Source organism: Labrus bergylta, chromosome 8, assembly GCF_963930695.1.
Source record: "Labrus bergylta chromosome 8, fLabBer1.1, whole genome shotgun sequence".
Taxonomy (NCBI): domain Eukaryota; kingdom Metazoa; phylum Chordata; class Actinopteri; order Labriformes; family Labridae; genus Labrus; species Labrus bergylta.
This window is the reverse complement of record NC_089202.1, coordinates 5,504,759-5,529,870: the sequence shown is the minus strand read 5'-3', so window position 1 is coordinate 5,529,870 and position 25,112 is coordinate 5,504,759. Positions and strand designations below refer to the sequence as shown.

General features: G+C 38.7%; 1 protein-coding gene across 1 annotated transcript in view; it reads right to left on the bottom strand.

The window, feature by feature from the left end:
• LOC109997916 (CUB and sushi domain-containing protein 3) overlaps window positions 1–25,112 on the bottom strand; it is a 221,823-nt gene that overhangs the window by 133,578 nt on the left and 63,133 nt on the right. Inside the window, exons 5-17 of the mRNA XM_065958064.1 lie at window positions 18,769–19,015; window positions 11,716–11,828; window positions 10,383–10,460; window positions 8,803–8,890; window positions 8,045–8,169; window positions 7,454–7,575; window positions 5,361–5,464; window positions 4,993–5,105; window positions 4,511–4,693; window positions 3,520–3,846; window positions 2,823–3,017; window positions 2,314–2,452; window positions 1,178–1,365 (exon numbers count right to left, since the gene is read on the bottom strand). Of these exons, the coding sequence (XP_065814136.1) occupies window positions 1,178–1,365; window positions 2,314–2,452; window positions 2,823–3,017; window positions 3,520–3,846; window positions 4,511–4,693; window positions 4,993–5,105; window positions 5,361–5,464; window positions 7,454–7,575; window positions 8,045–8,169; window positions 8,803–8,890; window positions 10,383–10,460; window positions 11,716–11,828; window positions 18,769–19,015 (2,022 nt within the window). The remainder of the gene's footprint in view (window positions 1–1,177; window positions 1,366–2,313; window positions 2,453–2,822; window positions 3,018–3,519; window positions 3,847–4,510; window positions 4,694–4,992; window positions 5,106–5,360; window positions 5,465–7,453; window positions 7,576–8,044; window positions 8,170–8,802; window positions 8,891–10,382; window positions 10,461–11,715; window positions 11,829–18,768; window positions 19,016–25,112) is intronic.

Here is a 25,112-nt window from a genome sequence, read left to right as displayed (position 1 = left end):
TTATTTTTCGACTAGATTTTTCAAAGAGTATTACTTCACGAATAATGATGTGGAAAGAAAATAGAATGTTAATAACTGAACTCCCTTGAGAGCAGATGATTTTACCCAGACGGTAGTTACTCATTTAATTATATAACTCTAAATGCTAGTAGTTCCCATCCCATGCCCTCATATCACTTGCACTTGAAGGAAACCTTCCCCCTCAAACTTCCATCTTTAAACTTGAATTAGCAGATCCTTCTGTTAGGATGGTAAAACTGAATCTGGGGACTGGGACTAAGAGCTGTTCTTAGCCTTGAGACAATTTTACTGAAATTTCTGCCACCCACCATCACTGTTGGTTGATGTTTTAAGGGCAAAATAATAATTAAAGATCAAAACTGATAGAGATAAGCAGCAGACTTTGTATTGAAGTTATGCTTTTTGCCAACAACAGCCATGGACAGCAATAATCTGACTATTGACCTTATTCTGAAAAATCGAAATCTTTCTGTCAAAAACAAGTTTGCTGTAATGTACAAAAACATGATGTCTTGTATGAGCTTTGAAAATGTTGAAGATGTAACATTCTTGTTACATCTTTAGGTTTGAGGTTTGCATGGCAGTGGCTTATACATAATATTCTGTTATACAGGTAAATATCAAAATATTTATCTCCGTGTCAACGTGGCTAGTGTCAAACAGTGTGGTTTTCAAACCACTGCTAGGCTGAAATAATAATAATATGAGGTTTTCTTACAAATTCCCATTAGCTGGTACTTTCAATAGCAGTGGTGACCTTAGTCTCCCTCTAAAGTAAGTAATGTTTTATGTAGTCCCACTCTTGAATTTTGTAACCTGTTAACAAATATGAATAATTTCTCCTTTTTTTCAAAACACTCATTGAACTGGTGCTCTTGTAATTGCAACTCACCCGAAACACATAATCAACTTAATTTGTTTTTGACAAATAGTTATGCAATTTCACATATTAAAAGATAGGCAGACATTTTTATGTTGTTTTTGCATACTTGGTCTTTTGTATCTTTATTCCCCTTTATTACAGAGATCTCGTTTTTTGGAAAATGCTGTGAAAAGTACCATGAATATATGTGAAACATCCTTAAAACCCTTACATTCATAACTAAGCCTGTGTAATCGTTTTTTGTGCATGCAGGAAACAGTGGCGTACTCTCACCTTCGTAAAAGATCTTGAAGCCACTGTTTGATCGACTGTTGTCAGTGGTGAAGAGCAGATAGAGAAAGTTACCGCTGCTGAAGAGAAACTGGGGGACTTGGGTTCCATTAAACGAGCCCACCAGAGGAGACAGTAAGTTGGGACCATCATGCACTTCCAGGAAGTCATAACTGAGCTCAGTCTGAAACCTTAAAAGTAAAAAGAAGTAGAGTGAGTGATTTGCATAGTATACAAAACAAAACTTCTGTTCTGACTGATGACACAGTTTGAAGCCATTCAAACTGTGTGTGCAGAGAAAACAAACTGTCTTATACTGGGGAGAAAAATTAGATTATATAGCTTGCATAGCAAATGTTCCAATTATTTCAATAGTATAAGATATGTTTCTTTGAAATCTGACATTGTATTGACAACCTTAGGGTGCTACATCATCAACCCAGCAAATCAACAAACACTATCAATAATATAAATAATGTTGACGTAACCTTAAGACATTTTCAGCGATAAAAAACAAAGAATCATATTTTCTAAAATCATTGCCAACATAAACTGCTAAACTGGGCAAAGGAAACATTTGACTACTTTAAAGAAAGATGGGCAAAAAGTTTTGACATTTTCATGCAGAGTAATTCTTTGTACCTTAACAAAGGAGCGTGTCTGCACATGAAGAACATTGACATCAAATACATTTATTGTTTCTTTTGAATTGTACATAATAAAGATCTGAAAGCCAGACTATGTCTTTATTTTCATTGCAGTCTTCAGAGGAAGTGAGAGAAAGCCAGTCAGCGAGATAAAGAATTACTTGAGGCTTTCAACATTTCTGGAAACTGGGTCCAGGATTGCGCTCCACCTCCTCTGACTTTCTATTTCTAACACAAAAGCTCCCAGGGCTAAGGGTACAACTTCTGTGTTTTTGTACATGTACAGTGTGGATTTCACACGTTATGGCTGTTTATATGCCAACGTCTGTGTCTGTTATTAAATAAGTAAAGCATTACCCACATTTACAGTGATGTGGTAGTATGTGTGTATACACACTTACACAGGACTGTGTCTCATATGGTTGTCTTTGTGTGAGTGTGTCAGAGTGTATCTATGTTTCACGGCTGAGTTGTTGCATTTGTCATACAAACCTGTCAAAGCTGATCTTGATGGAGGTTCCCGGCTCAGCCTCAATGACCCACTCACAACTCAGGGAATCTTTGTAGTAGCCCGGCCACCCCGGGGACAGGATGACACCTGACGGCCCAGAGTAGTGGCCCCCGCAAGGAGCTGGTGGAGCAGGGAGATGGAGGACGGTGGGAGGGATGGAGAGGAAAAAGATAAGTTAAGGTTACAAATAGAGAGAAGAAAAATACAACTATAAAAGGTTTTTTTTTTTAAGATGATATCACACAGTAATCTTTTTGTACCCACATAAAAAACATAGAAAGAAAATAAATATAGGATGAGTCACCATGGGGCTTAGCTTACACAAAAACCTGAAAATAATATGAGACCCAGTTTGGGTGAACTGAATGTTCCACATAACCCACTCAGTTTTCAAAACAACAGTCCCTCTCTCATTTTCTCTTTCTAAATCTATAACTGACATATCTGTCCCACAACATCATCACAATGATTAGATCATTTATTTGAGTACCTTCACATTTGGGGATGAGTCCGCTCCACATAACTTTGCCTTCCTCCAGATGGCATGTGATGGTGTCAGCCCCCTGCGTCTTGATAAAGCCCTCCTCACAAACCACTGAGATGGAGCTTCCCAGCTGGAAATTATCCCCAAAGCGCCTGGCATTCAACGGTATGCCAGGGTCAGGGCACTCATTACGCCCAAATGCTTGTAATGAGAAGAAAGAGAACAAGATCTGGTGACAAACGGTCCTGTGTGAATGAGAAATGTGGTCTTTGAGAACGAGGTAGATAAGGGAAATGGATGTAGCTGTCCATAGGAGAGAGAAAACAACCTAACAGAGGTCTGTTCTGTACACCTGAGGGTGACAACAGCCTTTGTCTTTGGAGCTTGTTGTGACTCCGCCAGGAAAAAAAGAATTACGGTGGCCTTGTTCTAGGCAATGAGGTACAGGAGGTTGGAACTGTATGCACTAAGGCACTTAAGCTGCCCTGAGGGAACATTTTTACTTAAAGTTTAAGCATTCGTTTAAGAAGCACTAGAGGGTACGAATACATTTTGTCACTTACTGTTTAGTTTGTATTTTACTCTACATGATCCATTTTTCTCATTAATTTTTTAGATGTAAAAAGGGAACTGTTCATGCAATCATTGTTTCTACATTTTTAGCTTGATATGATGTTATAAAATAAAATCAACAGTCTCTTACTGCTATACGTGATGTTGAACCCTCTCCCAGACATAGAATGATCAGCCTGAAACTCCAGCTGCAGCACATTGCTGTTGGACGTCAAGTGAGATGGAACTTCGGCCCCTGAGAAGCGCCCCAGTATTGTGGCACCCGACTGATCCCCATCTTTGATAGTGAGGAAGTCGTAAGGAGGCTCTAGGTCAAAATCGTTGAAGGCCAGGTGGATTCTGGTGCCAGACTCAGAGATAATCAGCCACACGCAGTTCAGGTTGTTTCCGTAGCCCTCTGGGTAGTCAGGAGACAAAACCGTCCCCATTGGAGCGGTAAAGTTGGAGAAGCAGGGGACTGTGTGATACAGGGGGTAAGAAATATTATGATTAAAAAAGGTAAAAATCCCCAGGTGAGGCAATTTGTTGTACAGCAACTTTCACAGGTCATATGACTGTCACACTGTGGATTGTGCCATGCCAGGATCAGGCACAAAATATAGAGCACCGTATAACTAGCTCAGCAATCACAACATAGCACTGCTCCCATGGGTGCTGAGTAGTTAGAGAAACATGAAACTGTAAGAGGGATGGAGCAGAGAAGTGTAAAAAAATACAGCCATACAACAGTATAGAGGAATACTGTACACTGTCCCTATGGACACAGCTATGCTAAACAAAAGTTTCTTGTTATGGATAAATGTGAGCCATAGTGAGGCTCTCAGGAGGAAGACAGTATACAGTAGTATAAAAACTTTTTCCATCCCAATAGTATGCATAGAAAAACATTGTAAACCCTTCCTTCTTCTCTTTCTTCTTAACCCACGAATAAATAAAACAACCATGTGCTACCAACTCTCCACTTTACTGTATGTCTATTTCTGTTTACCCACAATTCACTGCATGGTCATTTAACAACACTGTAATTAATCCTCTGATAGCTTAGTGTCATTGTGAACTTTTCAAGCACAAAAGTAATTGCTTCATTTTCTGTACTGAAAAATAGCATGTATCAGACTCACATATGCAGATGGGGATATTAGCCGACCACTGATTGTTGTTCTGGCAGGTTATCATCCTCTCCCCGATGAGCTCGAATCCAAACTGGCACTCGAAGCGCAGAACGTTCCCGTTTAAAAATCCACTACCCTCCTGGAAGCCGTACAGAGGTGTGCCAGGGTCACCACAACTCTCTTTGTCAATTTCTGGGGAGGAGTGGAGGAAGGAAGGAAGGAGGAATGGAAAGAGGAGAACGAGGGAAAAATAGTAGGATTAAGTGAAGCCAGGTACTTTGAGCTACTTTTTTCCCTTCAACTTTATCTATAAAGGTCCAGGTGAACAGGCTGAGAGCCTGGTTAAGGAAGTCTTTTTAAGAGAAAGATTGAGAAGAGAGTGAGAGATGGACAGATAGAAGGACAAAAAGACAGACAGGGAGCTGGAACAAAACCCACAGACAGACATGAATACAGACGTGCACTAGTATCACTGCTCTAAGTCTGTGTACCTTTGTAGTTGATCTTGAAGCCGATGGAACCCACACTCTCATCAGACTGGAGATGAAGCCACATCTGATGGGACATGCTGACAATCAGGTCTGGAACAAAGCTTCCAGTCAACCTGTACAGAACATCAGCACAACACACATGGTCATTTCCAAAATGGTTTCTAACAATAAGAAAATGTGGTCTGTTCTGTATATAGTGATGCATTATTGTGAGCAAGCGTGTTTGTAAATGGAGAAGTAATTGTAAAATGTCCAAGTTTTCTTGGCTTCACAACATAATCTGAAATATAAACATTGAACCAGCCCTATAACCTTTACTGCATAAGCAATATTATAGCGCAATATCAAGTATCATATTTAGTACTTACACTTGTATAATGGTTTTCGAATCACCAACTTCCCCTCCATCTCCGATTGTTAGTGAATCATATCCAATTTCCAGGTCAAACTCTTCAAAGTTGATCTGGATCACCTGTAATATAAAACATGTCACTTGTGAGCATGACAAAAATGTAGGACCATTTTTACCAGTTCTGTCAACATTTGTGTACATACATATGATGTCATCTTAAAGGACTTGTCGGTCTGCCGTGTAATATTGATTTTTATCAATACAATACGGAGACTTATCCTGTTAGTCAATCTTATTCATGGCATTTATTTATAGGAGCCAGATCCTGTTAAACTGAAGAGCAGTGACAATTGAATCTCAAGTTTTATTACCAAATAACCCACCATCTCATTTATAGGAGATTCATGTTGCTCATTTCTGCAGAGGCTGTTTCTTAAGACAGCTTAACTGTAAGAGGCAAGTTAATGTACAGAAATCCCATGAGAGGCTTTATAGATTTTTGCAAGAATACAACATGTTCAATGATACAATGCACTAAAACCTTGCTGGTACTTTTATGAACTATATGCAAAAGCAGCCCCCTTAAACTCAAGTAAACAAGGCATTCAGAGAAAAGGGGACTTTAACAAAAAGGTCAACTCCTAATTTGTTTTGAATTTGTATAGATTGAGGCTTTGTAAAATTGTGCCTGTCCAACCCATACATTCCCACAACCAAAGGACACAACATATTTCACTCGAAACAAGAATAGAAGCTGACAGCTGCATCTTTTCACATCACTACAGAGTATAACTCTAAGAACCGATAACGGCAGGGCAAATTTAGAAGTTCAACGTTTTAATTGCCTGCCCACATTCACCCTTGAGATTTACTTTATGTGTCAGCTGTCATTTTGTCATCTCTTTTTCCCCTCAACAAGTGCACATAACTTTTCTGAAGATGACATATTCACTGATGAAATTGGCAAAAAAATAAAAGTGTCCACTTCAGACACAATACACAATAAAGCCACATTATCTCAGCCTACACTTTGTCTACAAGGATTAGTGAGAAATAGAAAGACATTGTAATGATAGTGACACATCTGTTGATGACACACATGTGATGGCTGTTCGCTCATCCTTAGCATCCCTTATCTCAAACAATTGGGAAGACAATGCCTGCACAATATCCATGTGTAACAGCCCGATTACAATTCACGCATAAGCATAATTAGCATAATAACACTAATGGACCAAGTTTCAGAGCCAACTCTCTGGCTTGTTTGCCTAGGAGAGGGCATGGAGGCGCAAAGCCATGGCACTTGCCAGTCCTTCAGAGTTGACACCCCTGTGTATATGACTTTCTAGAATACAAAATAGAGAGCCAGAATGAATGTAGGAGAGCAGTAATGACCATTAGGAAAACAGCTTTGACCTCTTCCCTTTGGGGACAAGCTGGTCTCATTCAATCATTATTTCTCTCCAGTTCTGTAACCCCAGATGAATGAAGCAAATCGCTTCGTTCCAACAGCCTGGTCAAATTGGTAGTCCAGTGAGAACTGAAATGTGATACACTGCAGCTCTGTACATTAATGAGGGACAGTAACAGTGGATTTAACTCAATATAGATGCATATTCTATGCAACCTTTTCCCACCTTCGGAAGTCCTTGGCAAAGAGATGCATACACAAATCTGTCTGCAGGAAGGGAATACCCAAACAATTGCTGCACTCTGCAGGTATAGAGTTTTTTATTGCAAAACAATGAGGTGGTCAAGTTATTGTTACCTGATGGTTTTGAAATTAGTGTTGGCAGACATTTATTTATATCTGGTAATTATTTTCACTTTGAACAGAAACCAAGACCTTCATCTTGCCTCTGTTATTTACAGCCCACTTTATCATAGCAGTGAGTGAATATTTATGCTTTAATACAGATATGAACAGGTAAGGCTGTGCTCTGTTATATGGATTGTAGTTTTGTGTCAGGGTAAGAGTTAGCTAAGATAGTATCAAGTGATAATTTGTGATTCCAACGGGAGTTATTGGTGGGTCTTTGATGACTTTGATGAATTTCAAGTGTTTCAAGAAACTACAGTCACGCAACACCTCATACTCTATTGTATTACCTTGTTAGGATCACTTGCGGTGATGATCCAAACACACTGGGAGTTACTTTCATACTGGATTGGGAAATTAGGAGATGTAAAAGTCCCAGAGGGTCCCTGAAGATTGGAGCCACAAGTTTTCACTGCAACAGAGATAAACATGAAGACAATGTTTATGCATGAAATTAAAGACATATTCAACACATCCTTGGTTATTTAAAAGAACATACATTTATACACTATATACTAAGTATAAGATCTCTACAGAACCTTCAAGTCAGGTATGGTAAATTCACAATAAATAAGCTCAGACAGCAGTACAATAACTCCTGCATTGTAATATGACAAAAAAAGGCAGTATGGTATTTGCACAAGTAGAGAGAAGGTCTATTAGCTGTGCTTCCATTAATCAAATTCTAAAAAGGTGCTTGAGGTAGTATGAAACATAGAAAAACATCCAAAGCCTTTTGGAATGGAAAAGCACAGTGCTGCAGCAGAGGGCATTCATACATAATTAACAGAAATGAACTTTCCTCTATCTGCATAGAGCCCGTATCCAGAGGCACTGCCTTAATCAAACTGTTTTATTAGCTCTTCAGAAGCCTCGCTCACCCTTGCAGTTGGGTCTGTGGTCGCTCCAAGCAGCGAAGACTTCGGCTACGCGCTGGCAGGTAATCGTTTTGGAACCCTGCAGCACATGGTCTTCATCACAGGTAAATTGAGCAGTTGCTCCGATGCTGAAAAGATAACAAACACCATTAGCACCTGAAAAAGCAATCAATTCACCAAAAATGACTCCTGGTGCAGTCTCTAATTCATTATTTAATTCATGTCATTCATTCAAGGTTTACAGTGTGCTCTATATAGTTGAATGAATAAATTCAACCAGATGTCCGACTTTCCCAGATGAAACTATATTACAAAGATGCCCTCTCACATAGTAAGCCATTTTTGCACATGGATTGACAACCAACTCGATAACGTTCACATATAAATGCTATACATGAAGTATAAAGCTAATGGAGACCAGGGGAGAATGATATTAGGCATGGAGGGTGTATATTGACATGGACAAATAAAAATTTGTTTTCTTCTGATGAACCTTGGAGTGGATTTAACTGTAAGGGGGGAAAAAACTATACCGCAAAATACCTGCAAAAATCTTTTAAATCAAATATTTGATATATTATCACAATACAACAGAGTTTCAAAGCTGATGCATGTTAACCTTAAATATCTTTAAACTGGGCTTATGCACACAGGTTGTTCACTCGATACAACCTGATACTTGTATGTGGAGCCTGTTCTCTGTGTTTCTCTTCTATATTAATCTGAACTCCGTCACTCCAGCTGCTGAAGCACAAACTCACCTGAAGTCAGAGCCGCTCCGTTTGCCATTCTCCGGCTCCCCTGGGTCAGGGCAGTAATTAGACACCTGTTTGATTCCTCCTTCATTCACTGAGTGAGAAAGAGAAGGACCAAACGTGCTGTGAGAGAGACACTTAAACTGTCAAAGCTTTCGTACTTTCAGAAAACACCCACTGCAGTGAAAAGCACTTGAATAGTCAAAAAGAAATATCTGTTTTGATGTTCAGTAGTTTTGTTTGGTAAAAGAAGTTGATGCCAGGGATCACATAGTTAGACAAATTGACCTCATCTCTCAATGTCAGAGACTTCCAACTGCCAGTTATTTGGCAGTGCTGTTGTGAATACACTCTTGTGTTTTGTGATATCAAATGGAGTGCCAAGGGTAAATGCAACTCTCTCACGAGCTAGACAACATAGAGAGAAATATATCTGGGTCCAATAGGTACTAAGAGGATTATATAACCTCCAGCTATCAATTCCAACAGCTACAATAATCACTCAGTGAGCTTCTCCATACATAACAATAGTTTAAAAACACAAGATAAAGCCTTGCAGATATCATAGGAGTATATCCTTTACTGCAGTAGGAATGTAAAGACAAGGATTGGAAGGAGGAAAATAGTTAAAAATTTGATTTGTGCTTTGACTTTTAACAAGCTCATCTCTCCCTCGCATTATAAACTGTAAATAAATCACAGGCTGCATTCACATGAAATGAAATTCATTAAATATGTAGTATCATAATTATTGTTTAAGTTTGTTTTAATGTTTGCAATAAGACATCCACACCCCCATACACACAAAGACCCTTCTGTTTTAACGCGCATTCCTTCCCTTCTTTGACTTCCTTCAGGAAGTTCATTAGCTTTGAAGTTAATTGTTGCGGGTTATAACACAGTTATGAGTTCTATTATATGCAATGAATGCACAGGGCATATGAAGCTTCTCTTGTCTTTAATGATATACAGTATTGTCTGGCGGAAGAGATTACAGCCCTCTGCATTATTCATGTCTCTATGCGATGCAAAATCTACCACACGTAAGGTAATAAAGATTACAACCTGTTGTCACTGAAGCGTTTAGCACAGTGTGGAGTTAGAGGGAATTGTGTTTCAGATTTATGTTAATGACGGAGCTCCGCAAGCAATTAAAATGCATTCACTTCAGCCTGAAGTGTACACAAATCATCTGACAAGTGAGTGGTCACTCAACCTTGACTACTGCTGTGTGTAGATCACACAGTGCATGAAGTCATTCTAATGTATTGCTCAAATAATACAGAATAAGAGGATTCTGGCCGACTGCGACTGATGGAATTTAGCATTTGTTGCTGCCATATACATAACAAGCCCTGGTCTAGCGGAGGTCTTTTGTGTCAGGACATGGAGTCTGGGACAACAGGTCAAATAGGTAATCAGAAAGAAAAGGGGACTGCACTTCTGCAAAATCTAGTACTGTAGCTTAATCCCTTCACTGAAGGATGCAGCAAAAAAGGAGGCACGAAGAAAGCAACACCAGAACGCCAGCACTACATAAACAAAAAACAATAAAAACAGTTGCATAAGAAAAATAAAAGACTTACTCAAAGACAGTTTGTTAGTGTTGTCCTTTCCTGGTAATAATTTTACCCCTCTGGATTTAAGCTCTCCAGAGCTTTTCACTGGTCGAGAGCAATAGAAAGAGTTCATTAGATAAAAGAAGTTACAGTATTAGATGTGAGAAGATACAGTACAAGTGTTTTCTTTCTCTGGATAATACTGGTCCTATGAAGAACATCAAAATATAATTGCGTCTGGTGAACATCCTTTTTCAAAATAAATGAGTCCAACTGCTCTGATCCCTGCCTAAGGGATGCCCTCCCAGTTATATAAAAGCTAAATTAGTTTCTCATGTTTGTTTGTTTGTTTATATAACTCAGACATATTAAACAGTGGATGGAAATTGATTGGTCAGAGCAGATTTAATGGTTAAAGCTTGCAGGGGAAACTAAGCAAAATCAAAGAGAAGCCTAAGGACTGCAATATTACTTATTAAGACCGTCTAATTAAACACAGCAGGGGCCATATTGCACACAAAAGCCAGGTGATGCAAGCAGCTGTCATAACTTTGAATTACCAACACAATAGCCAAAAGCAATTAATAATGAACCAAGCAAAACAAGGCCATTTGAATTTAAAAACACCAAGACAATGGCTCTCCTCTGATCTTGAACTAAAGGTCAACTTGTTAATCCAACCTGTTTTTAAACATCATTTTGATGTGAATCTATTCAGTGACCAGATAAGGCTTGTTATATGCTCAAAATGAAACTGCACAATAAACCCCTAAGTGCCTCTCTTTTCTTAAAATATATCTGCCCTTTACATCATACATAACAAATGCGTTTAAAAAATGCTTTACTGCTGCACAACAATCCTCTGCAATAGATGATAAATGTAGTGCAATTGATTTTATGTCGTTATTTAGACGCCAGAGAGTCGCCACACATGCATGTTACTCAAAGTTTTTATAGAGCCGTTTATGGTGAAGTTGCAGTTTTCATATCTGGCTTGGGGCCCGGCTTTAAGCCTCAATGTTATAGTATATGCAGCACATACTTTGACTTTACAGTCATGCCAAAGAACAATGTCAGGGTAATGGATTATTGAGCTCCAAGAGTTTTTATAAGGTGGAAAGTGTATACGGTACTTATCTCTCACATTTTGATTAACAAGGCCCTTTGAAGTCAATGGTTTGAAGCAGAAAGGCCTTCATGCCCTCTACGGAGGGGGTATTAATCAAACTGTTTAATATTCAGTTAACAAAGATCAAAAACATGTTTTGTAATTACAGTGTGATATTCCTACAATGATCCCATTTTCATTCAAGTAGGATGCCCTCTATTAGGTTGTGCAAATGAAGTAATCTTGTCTTACCTTGATACTGGGCCCTGAAGCCTTTGTGGCGGTGGCTGCTCTCTGTCACGAAATGCAGCCGCAGCCAGTTTTTGTTGCTGATGATGGGTGCTGGAATATTCATTCCAGTTAGCCTGAGAGATGACAATCACAAATAAATAAAAAATCACAAGTCATCAGTTTTAGCTTTTACTCAACAGCAAAGCTTTCTTGATCCAGGCATACCTGTGTTGCATAGTCGCTTTAAATAGAGTTAAATAAATATGCAAATTATGAACAAAAACCTTAGAGAGAACAATTATGACCTTCAATGAATTTAACAAGAAACTACACCAGCTATGGATGATGGATTACATTATATATTCCAGTTTGCCATCACAGTAAGTCAGGCATCCGAAATAAAGTCAGTTGGGACAGTCTACAAGACAATGTTGTATGATTGAGTCCTGCGTGCCTACATTAGCTTGGTAGGGAAAAAGGGCGAACTTATTTTATACATATGCCCCCACTAGTTCATGTTAGTGCGTGTTTGTGTGTGTGTTTGTGTGTGAAATTTCTTTGACTTTTGACTGGCCTTAGGTGACTCCATGGGAAATGACAAAAATAAGAAATAAAAGTGGCATTGAAAGAAAGAGGAGGAGACAAGAAAAGAGGGATGAGAAAAAACAAAGAGGAAAGGGAATGTTTTTCCCTTGGTGGCCATTTCAGATATAAGAAATACATTGGTTACACTACTTGACATTTGATTTATTTAATTATTTATCAGTTTATTCATCAGGGACAATACATGTAGGCATTGTTACATCTTATTAAAGTTAAACCGATGCAATGTATATATAGGACTTCTAGCCATAGCTGAATTGCAGTCCTTTTAACTGGATAGGCTTTTAGGAAATATCAAAATAAGGAATAAATTGTGTTTTTACACCTGCTGTTTAAATGTTTAATGTATGAAGGTAAATGCAGGTAAAGGATCTAATGCCGCAATGCAGAAGTACGCAAAAAAAAGTTGCATTTCAGACAGATTAGAGGCTTTTGCATTTTTAACTTTTCAACTTACTGACAAACTAAATGGGATTTTTAAATACTGATATTTAATCCAAATCATCAATCGCAGGGGAGATGATGGCAGCTCGTAGAGGAGAGTTAAAAGGTAATTGATTTTCACACAAAAGTTGACCTTTCTCTCGTTGTGTCATTGATAAAATGCTAATGACACCAATATGCGGGCAGAATGAAAAAGAGCAGCCTTCAGGTTAGCTGAGCTATTCAGAGGAAACTGTCTCAATTTTTCCAGAAGAGGAAGCTGCAAATTATCTGCTAGATTTCTGCAAGTAGTCTACAAGAAAATAGATTGTGACAATAAAGCTGAACCGATCCAGAAGTTGCTCGGATGCTCCTGGCAGCACAGGAGTGATGTTACAAATTTAAGACCCGCGGAGGTGAATATACTGTTGTCAGAAAAGGAAAGCATGGCAGGGGATGTGAAACATGATGTGCAATCAGCAGTAAATAAAGGCCTAATGGCACCTTATAGAGGACTTGCTGAAATGGGTACATTTGTATCTACGTTCGGTAAACCATTCTATTAATTTATGTAAGAGCAGTCTGCAAGCAAAAACCTCCCTGCTACATAAAACAAGTACTAAGTGAAAAATATGTATTGTCTTCTTGTTTCGTTTTGGATATGCCTGGTTTGCACTGAGGAAATACACTACGTCACCGCTCCCTCCAGCTGTTGTACTCCCAGTGAGAGCAGATGCTTTCAGGAACACAAATGTGCTCGTAGGGTTTAAGTCAGCACAGAAGGAAGGCTTACATCATCTGAAGTGCGCTGACAAATTAATGACTGGTGCACTGAAATCTTCTTATGTTTTCTTTGATGAAGATTTTTAATTGATATAAATCAGCAGTTTATTGACAATGTGTCATGTTATTTTGGTTCTAACGCTGTCCTCAAATGTCCAGAATGTGGTAAAATGTTTAGCAGCAGCCAAATGGTTATGCAAAATAATTTAGGGCTACTTCACAAAACTTTTATGCTCATCACTTGTACTCCTCGATGTAACTGTCATCAAAACAAATAATTTACTTGTGGAGAGTGGGCTGCCCAGTCTCCATAGAACAGATAACAACAAGTGAGTGCGGTCTAGTGTTTTGTCATTGTATCGCCTTAGTGCATATTGAGTGACAAAAGAGGAGAAAGTCCAATTAGAAAAAAAGCATTCCTCCCATAATGCACTGCCACTCTATCCCAGACTCACTCCGGCTGTTATTTGTTCTACCGTAGATATAAAATATGGCGTTTCAGAGATTACTTCTTGGCACGAGTGCAGTGTTTTCATGTGCTTGGTGTAATCCATGTTGTAGCTTGCTTCATATGCTTGATTTGGGGTGACTCATGGACTAATGGTTGCTTCTGACATAGGTTTGTGAGGGTCATCAGAAAGCTCTCGTGAAGTTATCTCAGTACAACAGGTCTAATTTGAAAGGCTGAGGGGTTAAGGGTGCATGGCTATCTCATCAAAATGCCAGCATAACGAGTCCCTGTGTGCAGGTGCTGTGGCCAAATGTAACCTTGAGGCCAAAGCTTTATGTTGAAATCTCTGGTGTCACTGCTTTTTACAGACCAAGGTTATACCTAGGTTCACCCATTATATTGAGCCACCAATTCAAATTTGTCAAAAAGGATAGGACCAGGTAATATGTCTTTCCATCCTACACATATTCTATAAAATTTGACAGAAGGAGTAATAGCAAAAATATTTTATGGAATAAGGAAGAAGCCCTTGCTCTCTCTCTCGTCAGGGACTGTTGAGAATATGATCTTGTACAGCTTGGTGCCAGTCTGTCAGCAGAAAAATGAGCCAGTTACGGAATATCTTGTAGCTTCTTACATTATTTACCCCAGTAGAATACCTGGGTCAATTGTCAATTCACATTCCTTTAATTAAGCATTGGATCCTGACTGCAGTGGAGGAAAGCATGTGGAGGCATTTTGATGGGTAAGAAGATCAATAACAACTCCCACAAAGAAGAAATTGAATCTAATACACATGGTAATTTAAGCAAAGTTGGTCATTTAGCTGCAGGGCACCTCTTGCTCTAAATCGGCTTTGAATATTGTAATCTTCTGCTGACAACCATTGAAACACTCTTTTGGAATAGGGTTGTTCATATTCAAGAAGTTAAGTAAAATACATGCAAAATACTTGGTCAATATCAATATCTATTTTTACAGTCAGAGTGTTCTTAGTATGTTAAAAACTAACAGTCAATGTTAGAGAAGGAAATCAGTAGATGAGAGAAAAACCTGAAAAAAATATTCAGGTCACATATCAAGGAACATCAAGCAAAAAGGTGGATGTAATGTCTGTAAAGCCTTTCAGGTTTATGTTCTGTTTCTGTTTTTGAAATAATGAATGACGTGTAATCTAAGGCTTGTTGTTGTTGCCCTTTGTGAACAGGCCTGTACATTCATATTAAAGGTCAGAAGAATATCAAAGAATTGTTTTCTCAGTGTAGATAGACGCCAATGTCAGCATTTATCAAAGGAAACAGATTTTTATGTTTTGGTCTATTTTTGCGGTGATTGATGTGCAGCCTCACATCAACCTTCCAGAGCGTGACAATGATGGAATCAATAAACTCATTTGCGGAGATCTGATAGAAATCCTCCATTGATAAAAGGATAAAAGCTGCTAAGAGGTGTCAGCAAAACATATTTTTTTGCCCTAGAGTCCTGGACTTTGTATACTTTCAACTTTCAGGAATGGTTCTTCAGTATAAGAAACCATCCATCATCTAGTTTCAGGAAATTGCAAGTGCAACCTGCCCTAGCAAACTTATTAAGGCTATTCCATGTGTCAAAATGAATTAAATACCATAAGTAATTTCATCTAGATGAAATAAAGAGTATGTTTTGACTTCATTCAATCTTTTAAGATTACATGTATGCAAACAGCACTGTTGCTTTTTTCTATTCTTATTCCACAGCACGGAAGCTAATCATTTAGTCAGGATTAAGGTTTCCTTATTGCATTAATTTAGCTGCAGGCATATTTCTACTTGTGTTTATCACTTGATAAAAACAACTTGTAATTTTAAGGGTTGACAGAGGGTGAAGTTAAGTTGGGTCAAGCTTGAACAACATTTGCCTGAAAGAGGCAAAGAAGAGATGTTAAATCTGGCTGACTTGAAGGTGCCAGGCTGTCAATCACTGTTAAGCAGCGCTGAACCTCAAGGGTAAATTGACAGTTTGCCTGTCTCTGCCTGCAGCTGGTGCTGTATGTTAGGGAGCTTCAGAGTTTAGCCGACCAATGGCCTTGTATGCCATAAGAGACACTCATAAAAAATAGAGAGTGAGAGCAAAGAATTTTATGGGCATGGAATTGCTTGCTTTGAATCGTGTTTGTTTGCTTGTCTGTTTGTTTACCTGGCCCAGTTGAAGGCATCGCTCTAATATTCTGGCCCCAATGCACTCAAGCTCACTGGGTCCCAGTTGGATTGTAGGGCTTAAAATGAGAACTCTGCCTGACAGCCTGTGACATTCAGTGACATAAAATAGCATCATCTTGGCGTTTCAAAGCATTCAAGTGAAGCATGGTGACCACTCCGCACAAATAGTAAAACTCCCAAAACTAAAGGCAGAGCTTGTTTAACTGCTGTGCCTGATAAATGAACATCGTTGATGTTTTGTTTGACCTCTATTTGAACACTGGGATGCAAAAAGCTTAGCTGCTTCACCCTTAGGGGCTACGAATCATATTGTGTGTGATACATTAAAATATCTCTTTGACATTGTTTTAATTGTACAAATGCCTCACTCCATGACCTTGAAAACTGAGTGCAAAGGTGTGGCCACAAATGGAGGTAAAAAATATACTAACATTGTTTTTTTCTTGACAGATGTAATAATTCCTGGATTTGATCTGTAATCTATGAAATGTTTTTAAAGGGTTCGTTCATGATTCTTTTTGATTTTGATATACTTTATTAATCCGGTTTACACTCTGTTATTTTAGGGACATGATTCTCACACACATAAGTCCATATCACATACATGCACAAACAGGGCCTGTGGACAAGCATTGGTGGAGAGATGTCAGAGTGGGACTGCTACACACTGCAATGCAGAGAGCGCACCAGAGCGGATGGGGGTTCGGTGCCTTGCTCAAGGGCACCTCATTCATCAGGAGATAAAGAGAATATTTGAACATACTAGGGATGAACTTAAAGTTTGTGTGTTACAGAATTAACAGTTAGACTTATAGATACTTATAGAAATCTGTTTGTTGGTGTCAAACTCAGGTAAACGGGCCAGAATGTTACAAAAGATGCAGTTTGTCATTATTTGAATCTCTCACTACATGACAACAGACTCTAATGTCTGAAGATAATGTATTACCCAATGACTTTAATAATGACCAGTAATAAACTGTAAATTAAAAATTAAAAAGTTAATATAGAGTACATGAAACAATATAACACAGTATTTCCCACATGGGGCTCTGAGGCATTAAACTAGAGACATTTCTTTTTTTACCTGAAATAAGAGGGCGACCTGATGGTCCGTCAAAACAAATCAGTGACATTCATATCAGGTCTCTGTCACGCTCTTTAGTTACGTCAACAGACAATACTTAGCAGTCATCACCACACTCAGCGCACCTCTCCTTTTGACTCTCCCTGTCTCCCAGCGACACAGTGTCTGCCTCTCTCTCCCACTCTGACAACTCTCAGGGACAACAAAGCTCGTAGCTCAGTGATTGATTAGCGCCTCTTCCAGCCAATTATAATTAATGCCCGGCAGGATCCCATAAACCAGGCAGATACTCTCTTTCACACTGAACAAAGAAGAGATGGATAACCTTGGCCTTAAGGTTGGGGTTCAAACCAATTTCATCTTTCTTGTTTCTGTGAGTGACTTCTACATCAAGCCCATACAGAGACATAAACCAGATTGTCCGAAGGCTGCTTTTTAAACAAAACTCTGTCAAGGATTTGTGCACTTCAATTTGAATTATGCAACAGGGAATCATATGCACTCTCTCTGTGAATTGATTTAATTCAATCAGAACTACGAGGCATATTTAAAACGTTGTTTGCTCACAACTGTCTATGGAAATTCATCTCAAGGTATATTTGCATGCCAGTTAGCTGGCACCCTCCCTAAGTTCACAACACATGCACCAAATTTAAAGGGCTGTTTTGACAAAGTATTACCGTACATGGTCATGCTCAACCATACACACCAAACCTTTGTTCTTTGCATGCTTTAAGATCTCAGCAGGCAGGCGTCCGTGTTATCCCCAAAACTAAAAAGGAATCCAAAGGCAATACAGTGAAGTCCCATCTTCTCGTTTGAATAAACTTAGAGCGACCCATTCTGGACTCTATTTCATCACCCTCTTTATAAGGATGTCTTACAGAGGCTTAAGTCCTCTAAGCGGGCAGCCAGCATTAGAATCTGACCTGTGACTCCTTTCCTGCATGTTGTTCCCCACTCTCCTCCTCCCAAGTTTCTGACTCTATCCACTGTCCTATCTCTAACATAATGGCATAAACAGCCCAAAAATAAATATTAATAAAAAAGATTTGTCAGTGAGTGCTTCCATATTTATGAAGATGTCTTTCTTAAAGCAGAAACTTTACATTTTCATGAAACATTGAATGAGATCTTGGACAACAAAACTAAACTTTACCTTAATTCACTGGAACTTTCAGTTTAAAACTTATTTCAGACTTGAAAACACATCAACAGTAAAAGTGCGAGCATCTTTACCTTTCTATACCTTTTAGAAAACATTTAAGGCAGCCTATACTTTACTTACCATAAGTTATTTTCTTATAACATTTTTTTAAAGACAATGTTTTTAATATCAATCAGTGTTATTAAAAAGAATACCATTTTAACAACCTCCTCTACATAATATCAGAAACAACTTTCTTTCAACACCATGCAGAACATTTACACAAACACAAACATAGAAACCTGTCACTGTTATAATGCTCTATTGATTGAACAAGCACTACACACTCACACTCCTCTTAAGAAAAAAGAGCTCAACTCACCAGATGGTTGGCAGTTCAGATCCCTCTACTTCCAGATAATCTGACTTCTCCTCCATCTGAAATTCAGTGAAAACCAGGGAGATGGTGTCGCCCGGATCTGCCAGGATGGTCCACTTACACTCCCCACTGCTGCCCAGGCCTCCAGCACCTCCTCCTCCGCCAGCGCCAGGAGATTCACCGCTGGGGACATCGAAGCTAGAAATGAGCCCGCTGGAGCCCCTTAGGGTGCCACCACACGTGTCCTCGGCTGTCAGTCAGAAAAGGGAAAAGCAGGGTGGAGAGGGGAAGGAGAGAACAGACACATTATTTCAGCATTCTTACTAGAAGTAAAGAATGATGGCTTCAAGTCAGAAACACCTATTCCTATCCTTTAGATAAATCCGACTGAGAATGACTGATATGGAAGCTTTAACACATTATATTGTTTGTTTTTCACACATCCACAGGTTGTCAAATGCAGCATTTAAAGCTAATCCTGCCAGAAAATTGGTTTGCTAATAATTTAAAATGCAGGATAAAAGGTTTCTCATGTTTTCTTTTACTGGCAATTATCATGAAGCATTTACACAAGTGATAATAGGCAAAAGTGTGAAGCAATTCAATGTGTTTTTCTTCTATCACAGTTCTTTTTTGTGCAGTTACTATGTGGGAGGAAAAGTCCTATAACAATCATATTTGTGCTTTCTCCTCCATCTTGTCTCCCCCCCTTCACCCAAGAGTCAGTAATTCATCATTGTGTCCTCGGAGCCCCCTCATGTTTCAGGAAACAAACAAACAATGATAAACAGGGCTTATAATGCTGTGAAATTGTATATTTTTCTCCAATGTGGGGTGCGTGGCACATCAGCTGAATGTTAATGCACTCTGCCATAACAGTGGCTTGCTCTCTTTCCCTCCACATCCCTTTTCCCCTCTTACACCCCCTACTTTTTCTTATATCTTGCTTTCTGTCCATTTCTCTCCTTCTAGCCCACTCAGATCTTTCTACTATCACTCACCAGCCTCCCCTCTATCCCTGTATCCATTTTTTCTCCCAAAAGAATTCTAATGAGGGCAGGGCTTTCACAGTTTTCACATCATTTAAGACTAATATGTGACACTCAGCTGTGCCAGCTTAAACCTTTGATGGCTCAGCACTGCTCTCTGAGCTGTCAGAGCTGCCAGCCTTGGAACATTCCTGTATGCTGCATTACACAATTGGTCAAGGAACAAGGAAGCGGATGTATGAAATTCAAAAGATAAAGAAAAAAGAGGGAGAAGATAGGAGAGCAGGAGCTGCTATTAAGCTTGATCCATGTCATTGGACACATTAGCTGAAGCAGAGCGATAGAGCAATTGATCAAAGACTTTATAGGAAGGGTGGAGATGGCATTGATACTGTCTGAGACATCAATGATGATCACACATATATGACTCAAAGCAAGGGCAGACCCTAATTTGTAAACAACACCAAGGGAAGGTGTTCATTTGTTGAATGTCTTCAGCCTTGTAACAACAAAAGCATGTGGAGTCATGATTGGTTCCTCGTTCAAGTCATCAAACTCTCCACCATGCAGCTCTTATCCTGAGCGACACATTGTATATCCCCTCACTGCCTTTAAGATGGCATTTCAGAGAGTGCCCAGCTGATTTGTAGAGTAATTGGCTATACGCTGAAATTAAACTGATATTAAAGTGCTCAGAGTCTAGCCAAAGGAGCCATATCCATTTTTTAACCTTGATGACAGACAGGAGGGCAGCGCAACTAGAGTCCTCATAGCCGACAAGGCAAAGAGTACAGCAATGAAGTGGTGGACAAGTGTGGGATCGTAAGAGGAGGCAAGTATAAGAGAAGAGGAAAAAAATGGAAAGAAAAAATAAATAAAAAGGAAAGACACAAGGAGATAAAATCTAAAGCCAAACATACAAAACAGAATGATAGAAAGACTGTGCTTTTATAAGAGACAGGCAACAGAGAAAAAGGAAAAGGGAAGTATAAGATGTCAGAGAAATGTCAGGGAGGTCAGGAATATGTTTAAAAAAAATAGTTGTAGTTAAAAGGTCAACATGTTTTGAGAAAACGTTATATTTAAAATCATTATCAAGGATTCAACAAATCCTAAATCCAATCTTCATTGTTCTACACTCTCACACCATCATTGAGTGTGTAAAAAATCCTGTCAGCTTCATTGTCTGTCTGGGTCTTGTGCTACTCCAATATATTCATGAATTTACCAGGAGAACAAATATGTATTCTTCATAAACTGTGACCATGACCTTTGCCCTCCTTTACCTTTTCTATAGACTAGAGACAGCAACACGCCATGTTTCCTTGAGTGTGGACTGAAAAATACATCAGATTATTTTCCATGTTAATATAGACCTAACTGAATTTTCTTTGATAAATGTATATTTAAAAACATGAAAAATCCATGATGAAAATTTGAATCTGTTAGAATATACCAAAGCAATCGAAACAGTCCTAATGATATATCTCTCTCAACACCACCAACAACAAAAAGATGTATTAAATGTTTCTTTCAGTTTTCACAGTTCTATATATTAGTATTATTTTTATATAGAATGAAAAAAAAAGAACATTTATATAGATTGTCGTAAGAACAAGTTGCCAGTAGAAACACTTACAGTAATCACGCCAAAAGGAATGGGTGTATGAAACAGCCCTGCTGCACTTAATATTATCTTCATAAAGGATATTGTGTTTACATATCTGTCTTATAGAGGAGGCTTGATATGGCTAGCTCTCTTGATAAAACTGGAAATTGTGGAATCCACATTTATCAATAATGTTCCTGCAGCACTACATAACTACAAGCGAACAATGCCAATAAAGACATTAGACAATTTAATTAGGGCTAACATGACTGTATATTTTTGCAATTTTGCAATTGTCCGTACAGTTATGTTAAGATATTAAATTAATTAGAAGAGTAAAAAAGTCAATTCACTTTACACTGAGTGATTTCAGTTTGTGACTTGACACTTGACTCCAGTGTTTCTTCTTCTAATGGAGTTAAGCAATCCAGATAGCAGAAGATTTGTTTCTGACTTCCAAAGTTTATTTTATTTAACATTATTGTGCTCCAGCATTGACCCTGCTACACGGGACAGGACATAAATGCACCATAAGTAGACAATAGACATTAAATAATAACTAACTACATACACGCGCAACCAGCAACATTTAACACTTAAGGAAACCAAAAGAATAACTGTTTCCATTCCCTAGTGGTTTTAAAACAGACAAAAGTGTGAGACGAGGTTATTTTATGACACCTTTCAATCCAAACTAAACTCACTTAATCAGTTAAACTCCTGACAAAGAAATTAGCTCATCTCATTCAAAACACAGAGACAGGCCTTAGAGCGCAAGCTGCTGAATATTTGGTTAATAATGTTATAAACTCACACTTCACAACATGCAACATCAAAGTCTCATTGAAAAAAAGTCAAGAGAAAGATACAGTAACAAGAAAGGACAGATGCTGTAAATCTCAAGCTGTGTTAACTTTATACTCCTTTTTTTTTACCCCCCTTCAGTGCTGTGGATTTGTTTGAAGCTGTAAATAAATTGACAATGTGCTTACAGTACAAGACTGTTCATATTTTCATATTGTAAAATGCAAAATAAATGTAACTAGCTCTGTTATCCAAAAATCTGCAGGGAATCTGCCAGGGCCTATGGGCATCATATGAGCAAAGTTGATATATACATCAATCAAATATCAACACACAGGCGTGAGGCACGGTTTGTAGATAAGAGTACATTGAGTTAGGCCTTGAGGTGCATGCAGAGAGCGGGCAGAAACAGTCTGTCATCCAGCTCTGTTTGTATTCTATGCTTTGACTAGAAGGCACTGCAGACACAATGCTGCCACTGTGGCAAATGATACTACTGACTTTGTCATAGAAAAAAAAAACAGAGACAATGTCAGAGTTCTCCCACAATCCATTAACAAAAATAAAAACCTTTTGCACATCACAACAGGATGCTGAAAGAAAGCAGAAATACACTTTTCATGGCTTTCTATGACATGTTTTCCATGATATCAGGCATGCTCGCTGGTCATCTTTTAACAACATTCAACTCAGGTGGTGGCAGAAAGAAGCCATGAGCAATGTGTGCAACAGGGACTCAAAGGGTATTTTTGTATATGGGTAGACTGAGAAAAGTGAATATGGCACTGGTAACTGCCCTTTGTAAGCAAAATAAAAAGAGACATTTTGGAAAAACTAGAAAAGCAGCAATTCATTCTCTGGTGTATGTGCTAGGAATTAATCACCAATATTTCAACACAGAGCTTCCTCTAAGGCATGGGATAGATTTACACAATCACATTTAATGATAACAACCGCACTTATAACCCATTAATGTGTCCACAGTTGAAGTCTATTAAATTGCACAGGAAAATTGGGTAGAAGCATGGGAGCAATTCATTATTGTACAGAAGAAGACTGGGTTCGTAGCCCTTCTTTGAGAAGCATTCATGCAAGGTACTAAAAATAGTGAACTGGCAAACTGCAGTTAGAGGCTCAAAAAATGCATCACAGCTTGAAAATTTTAAATGGCTTCGACTACATAATGCCTCACAGGTTCCATGTATTCAAACGCATTGTTTCATTGGGATGCATGGCGCCGTTTGAGGTGCAGTCTGCCAACAAGGTTTAGTGGCATAAAAGAGCCACTGAATACTGGGCAATGTGTTCCTCAGCAAATCATTAGAGCATGCTCGCGACTTAGGATCTCTCGCTTTTAAAAAATGGTGGCAGTGTACAGAAAAAAGATGGTGGTGAGGATTAGGACTGCTTTAGCTGAGCTCATTTACATCCCCAGCATCAGCAATCTAATGCTACTTGAGGAGGGATTAAGCCTCTCTCCCCCTGACTTTGATCAGATATACAACGCTTGTCTTCCTACTTAGAAATATTCACCCCAAAGGATAGAAGGGAAGGAACTCATGTATAATTTTCTACACTACCTCAGGTTTTTCCTTTGTAATAAGCCTTATGTTAATGCACAGGCAGTGACTATGTCTACAGTAAGTCCCTCATTTGCTCAGCTACAAAACATGTTAAACATTCATTGGGTTTAGTAAAGGAATATCGAGATCTGTAATGGGTGCAGAGATGCAAATTACACTGCCTAATGCATATTTGCTGGGGGTCGTAATAGTGACCATCCCTCTCCCAAATCAGATTTGAAATGACTCATAAGAGAAGAGATGAATAGATAAAAAATAAAAATGTAAAAAATAAACAAGAAAACACTAATGCAAATGAAACATGGAAGATAAAACATGGCTATCTGACTGGACGGCTCAGTTGGCACCCTATATTCTGAACTACATCTGGCTATTTTTGTCTAGTTCAAACCAGCAGCTTGACAATAAATCAGTATGGAGATTCTGCTGTACATTAAGGTCATGTGCAGTGATAACCACTTTTTAAACACAGAAATGTATGATGTATAAAGATTAGAAAATGTAAGTATTTGAAGGAGATAAGACTGTCAGATAAAAACATGGTAAATCAAGGCTGTTCAAACACATCTGTGTAATAGAAGATGTGTGACAGATGTGTTCCCTACGTCCCAAACGCTCTGTTTGCTTTAATCAGTAAGAGAAAATAACTCTTCACATTCTGAAAATAATTGTTTGAAGAGTTACAGGTTTTAATGTTAAGACATATGATGCCTCCTCCTCCATGTCTGATTCAATAAACTTGTTGTAAGTGGCAGCATTTCTCTGACATCCACAGTTCACACGCAAATCACACCAGATTCGCACTAGAATTATGCAAACTTGCAAGAATCCAGCCCCGATTTGCTGTGCAGCACGATAAGCAATTGAAATGTTGCAAAATCTTTGCCTGTGGATACATTTGTAGTGTTGCACGGTGTACATGGTCATATTTCCCATCCTTAACACCATCCCTGCATAGTTCCCTGTTTGGGTCATTCCAGTCAAAAAGTCTGGACACGCCACTTGGAGCTTTAAAAAGACATCAAGCCTTTTCAATATCAGCTGTTACTGTGGAAAAGAAACTTGGCCATGGACAAGTGGGTGTGTCAAATTTTCAGATTTGCATTCTCAATTTATGCAATAGACAGCTTTAAGGACACTGCAAAGAGAAGTGTGAGTTTACTCCAGTCTCGCTACCATGTGGAAATGTTTTTCAGGAGCTAGGTTTATCTTTGGCCTAACTCTCTTATACCGTCAGACAGTTGATGGCAGAAAGAAGGACAGTGCATCAATAAACCATATTCCCGTGTTACCACGCTGTCCCTGTTTGCTGTCTCACTGCCGGGTTTAATGAACGTCCAGAGACAATTTAGATGGAAGGAA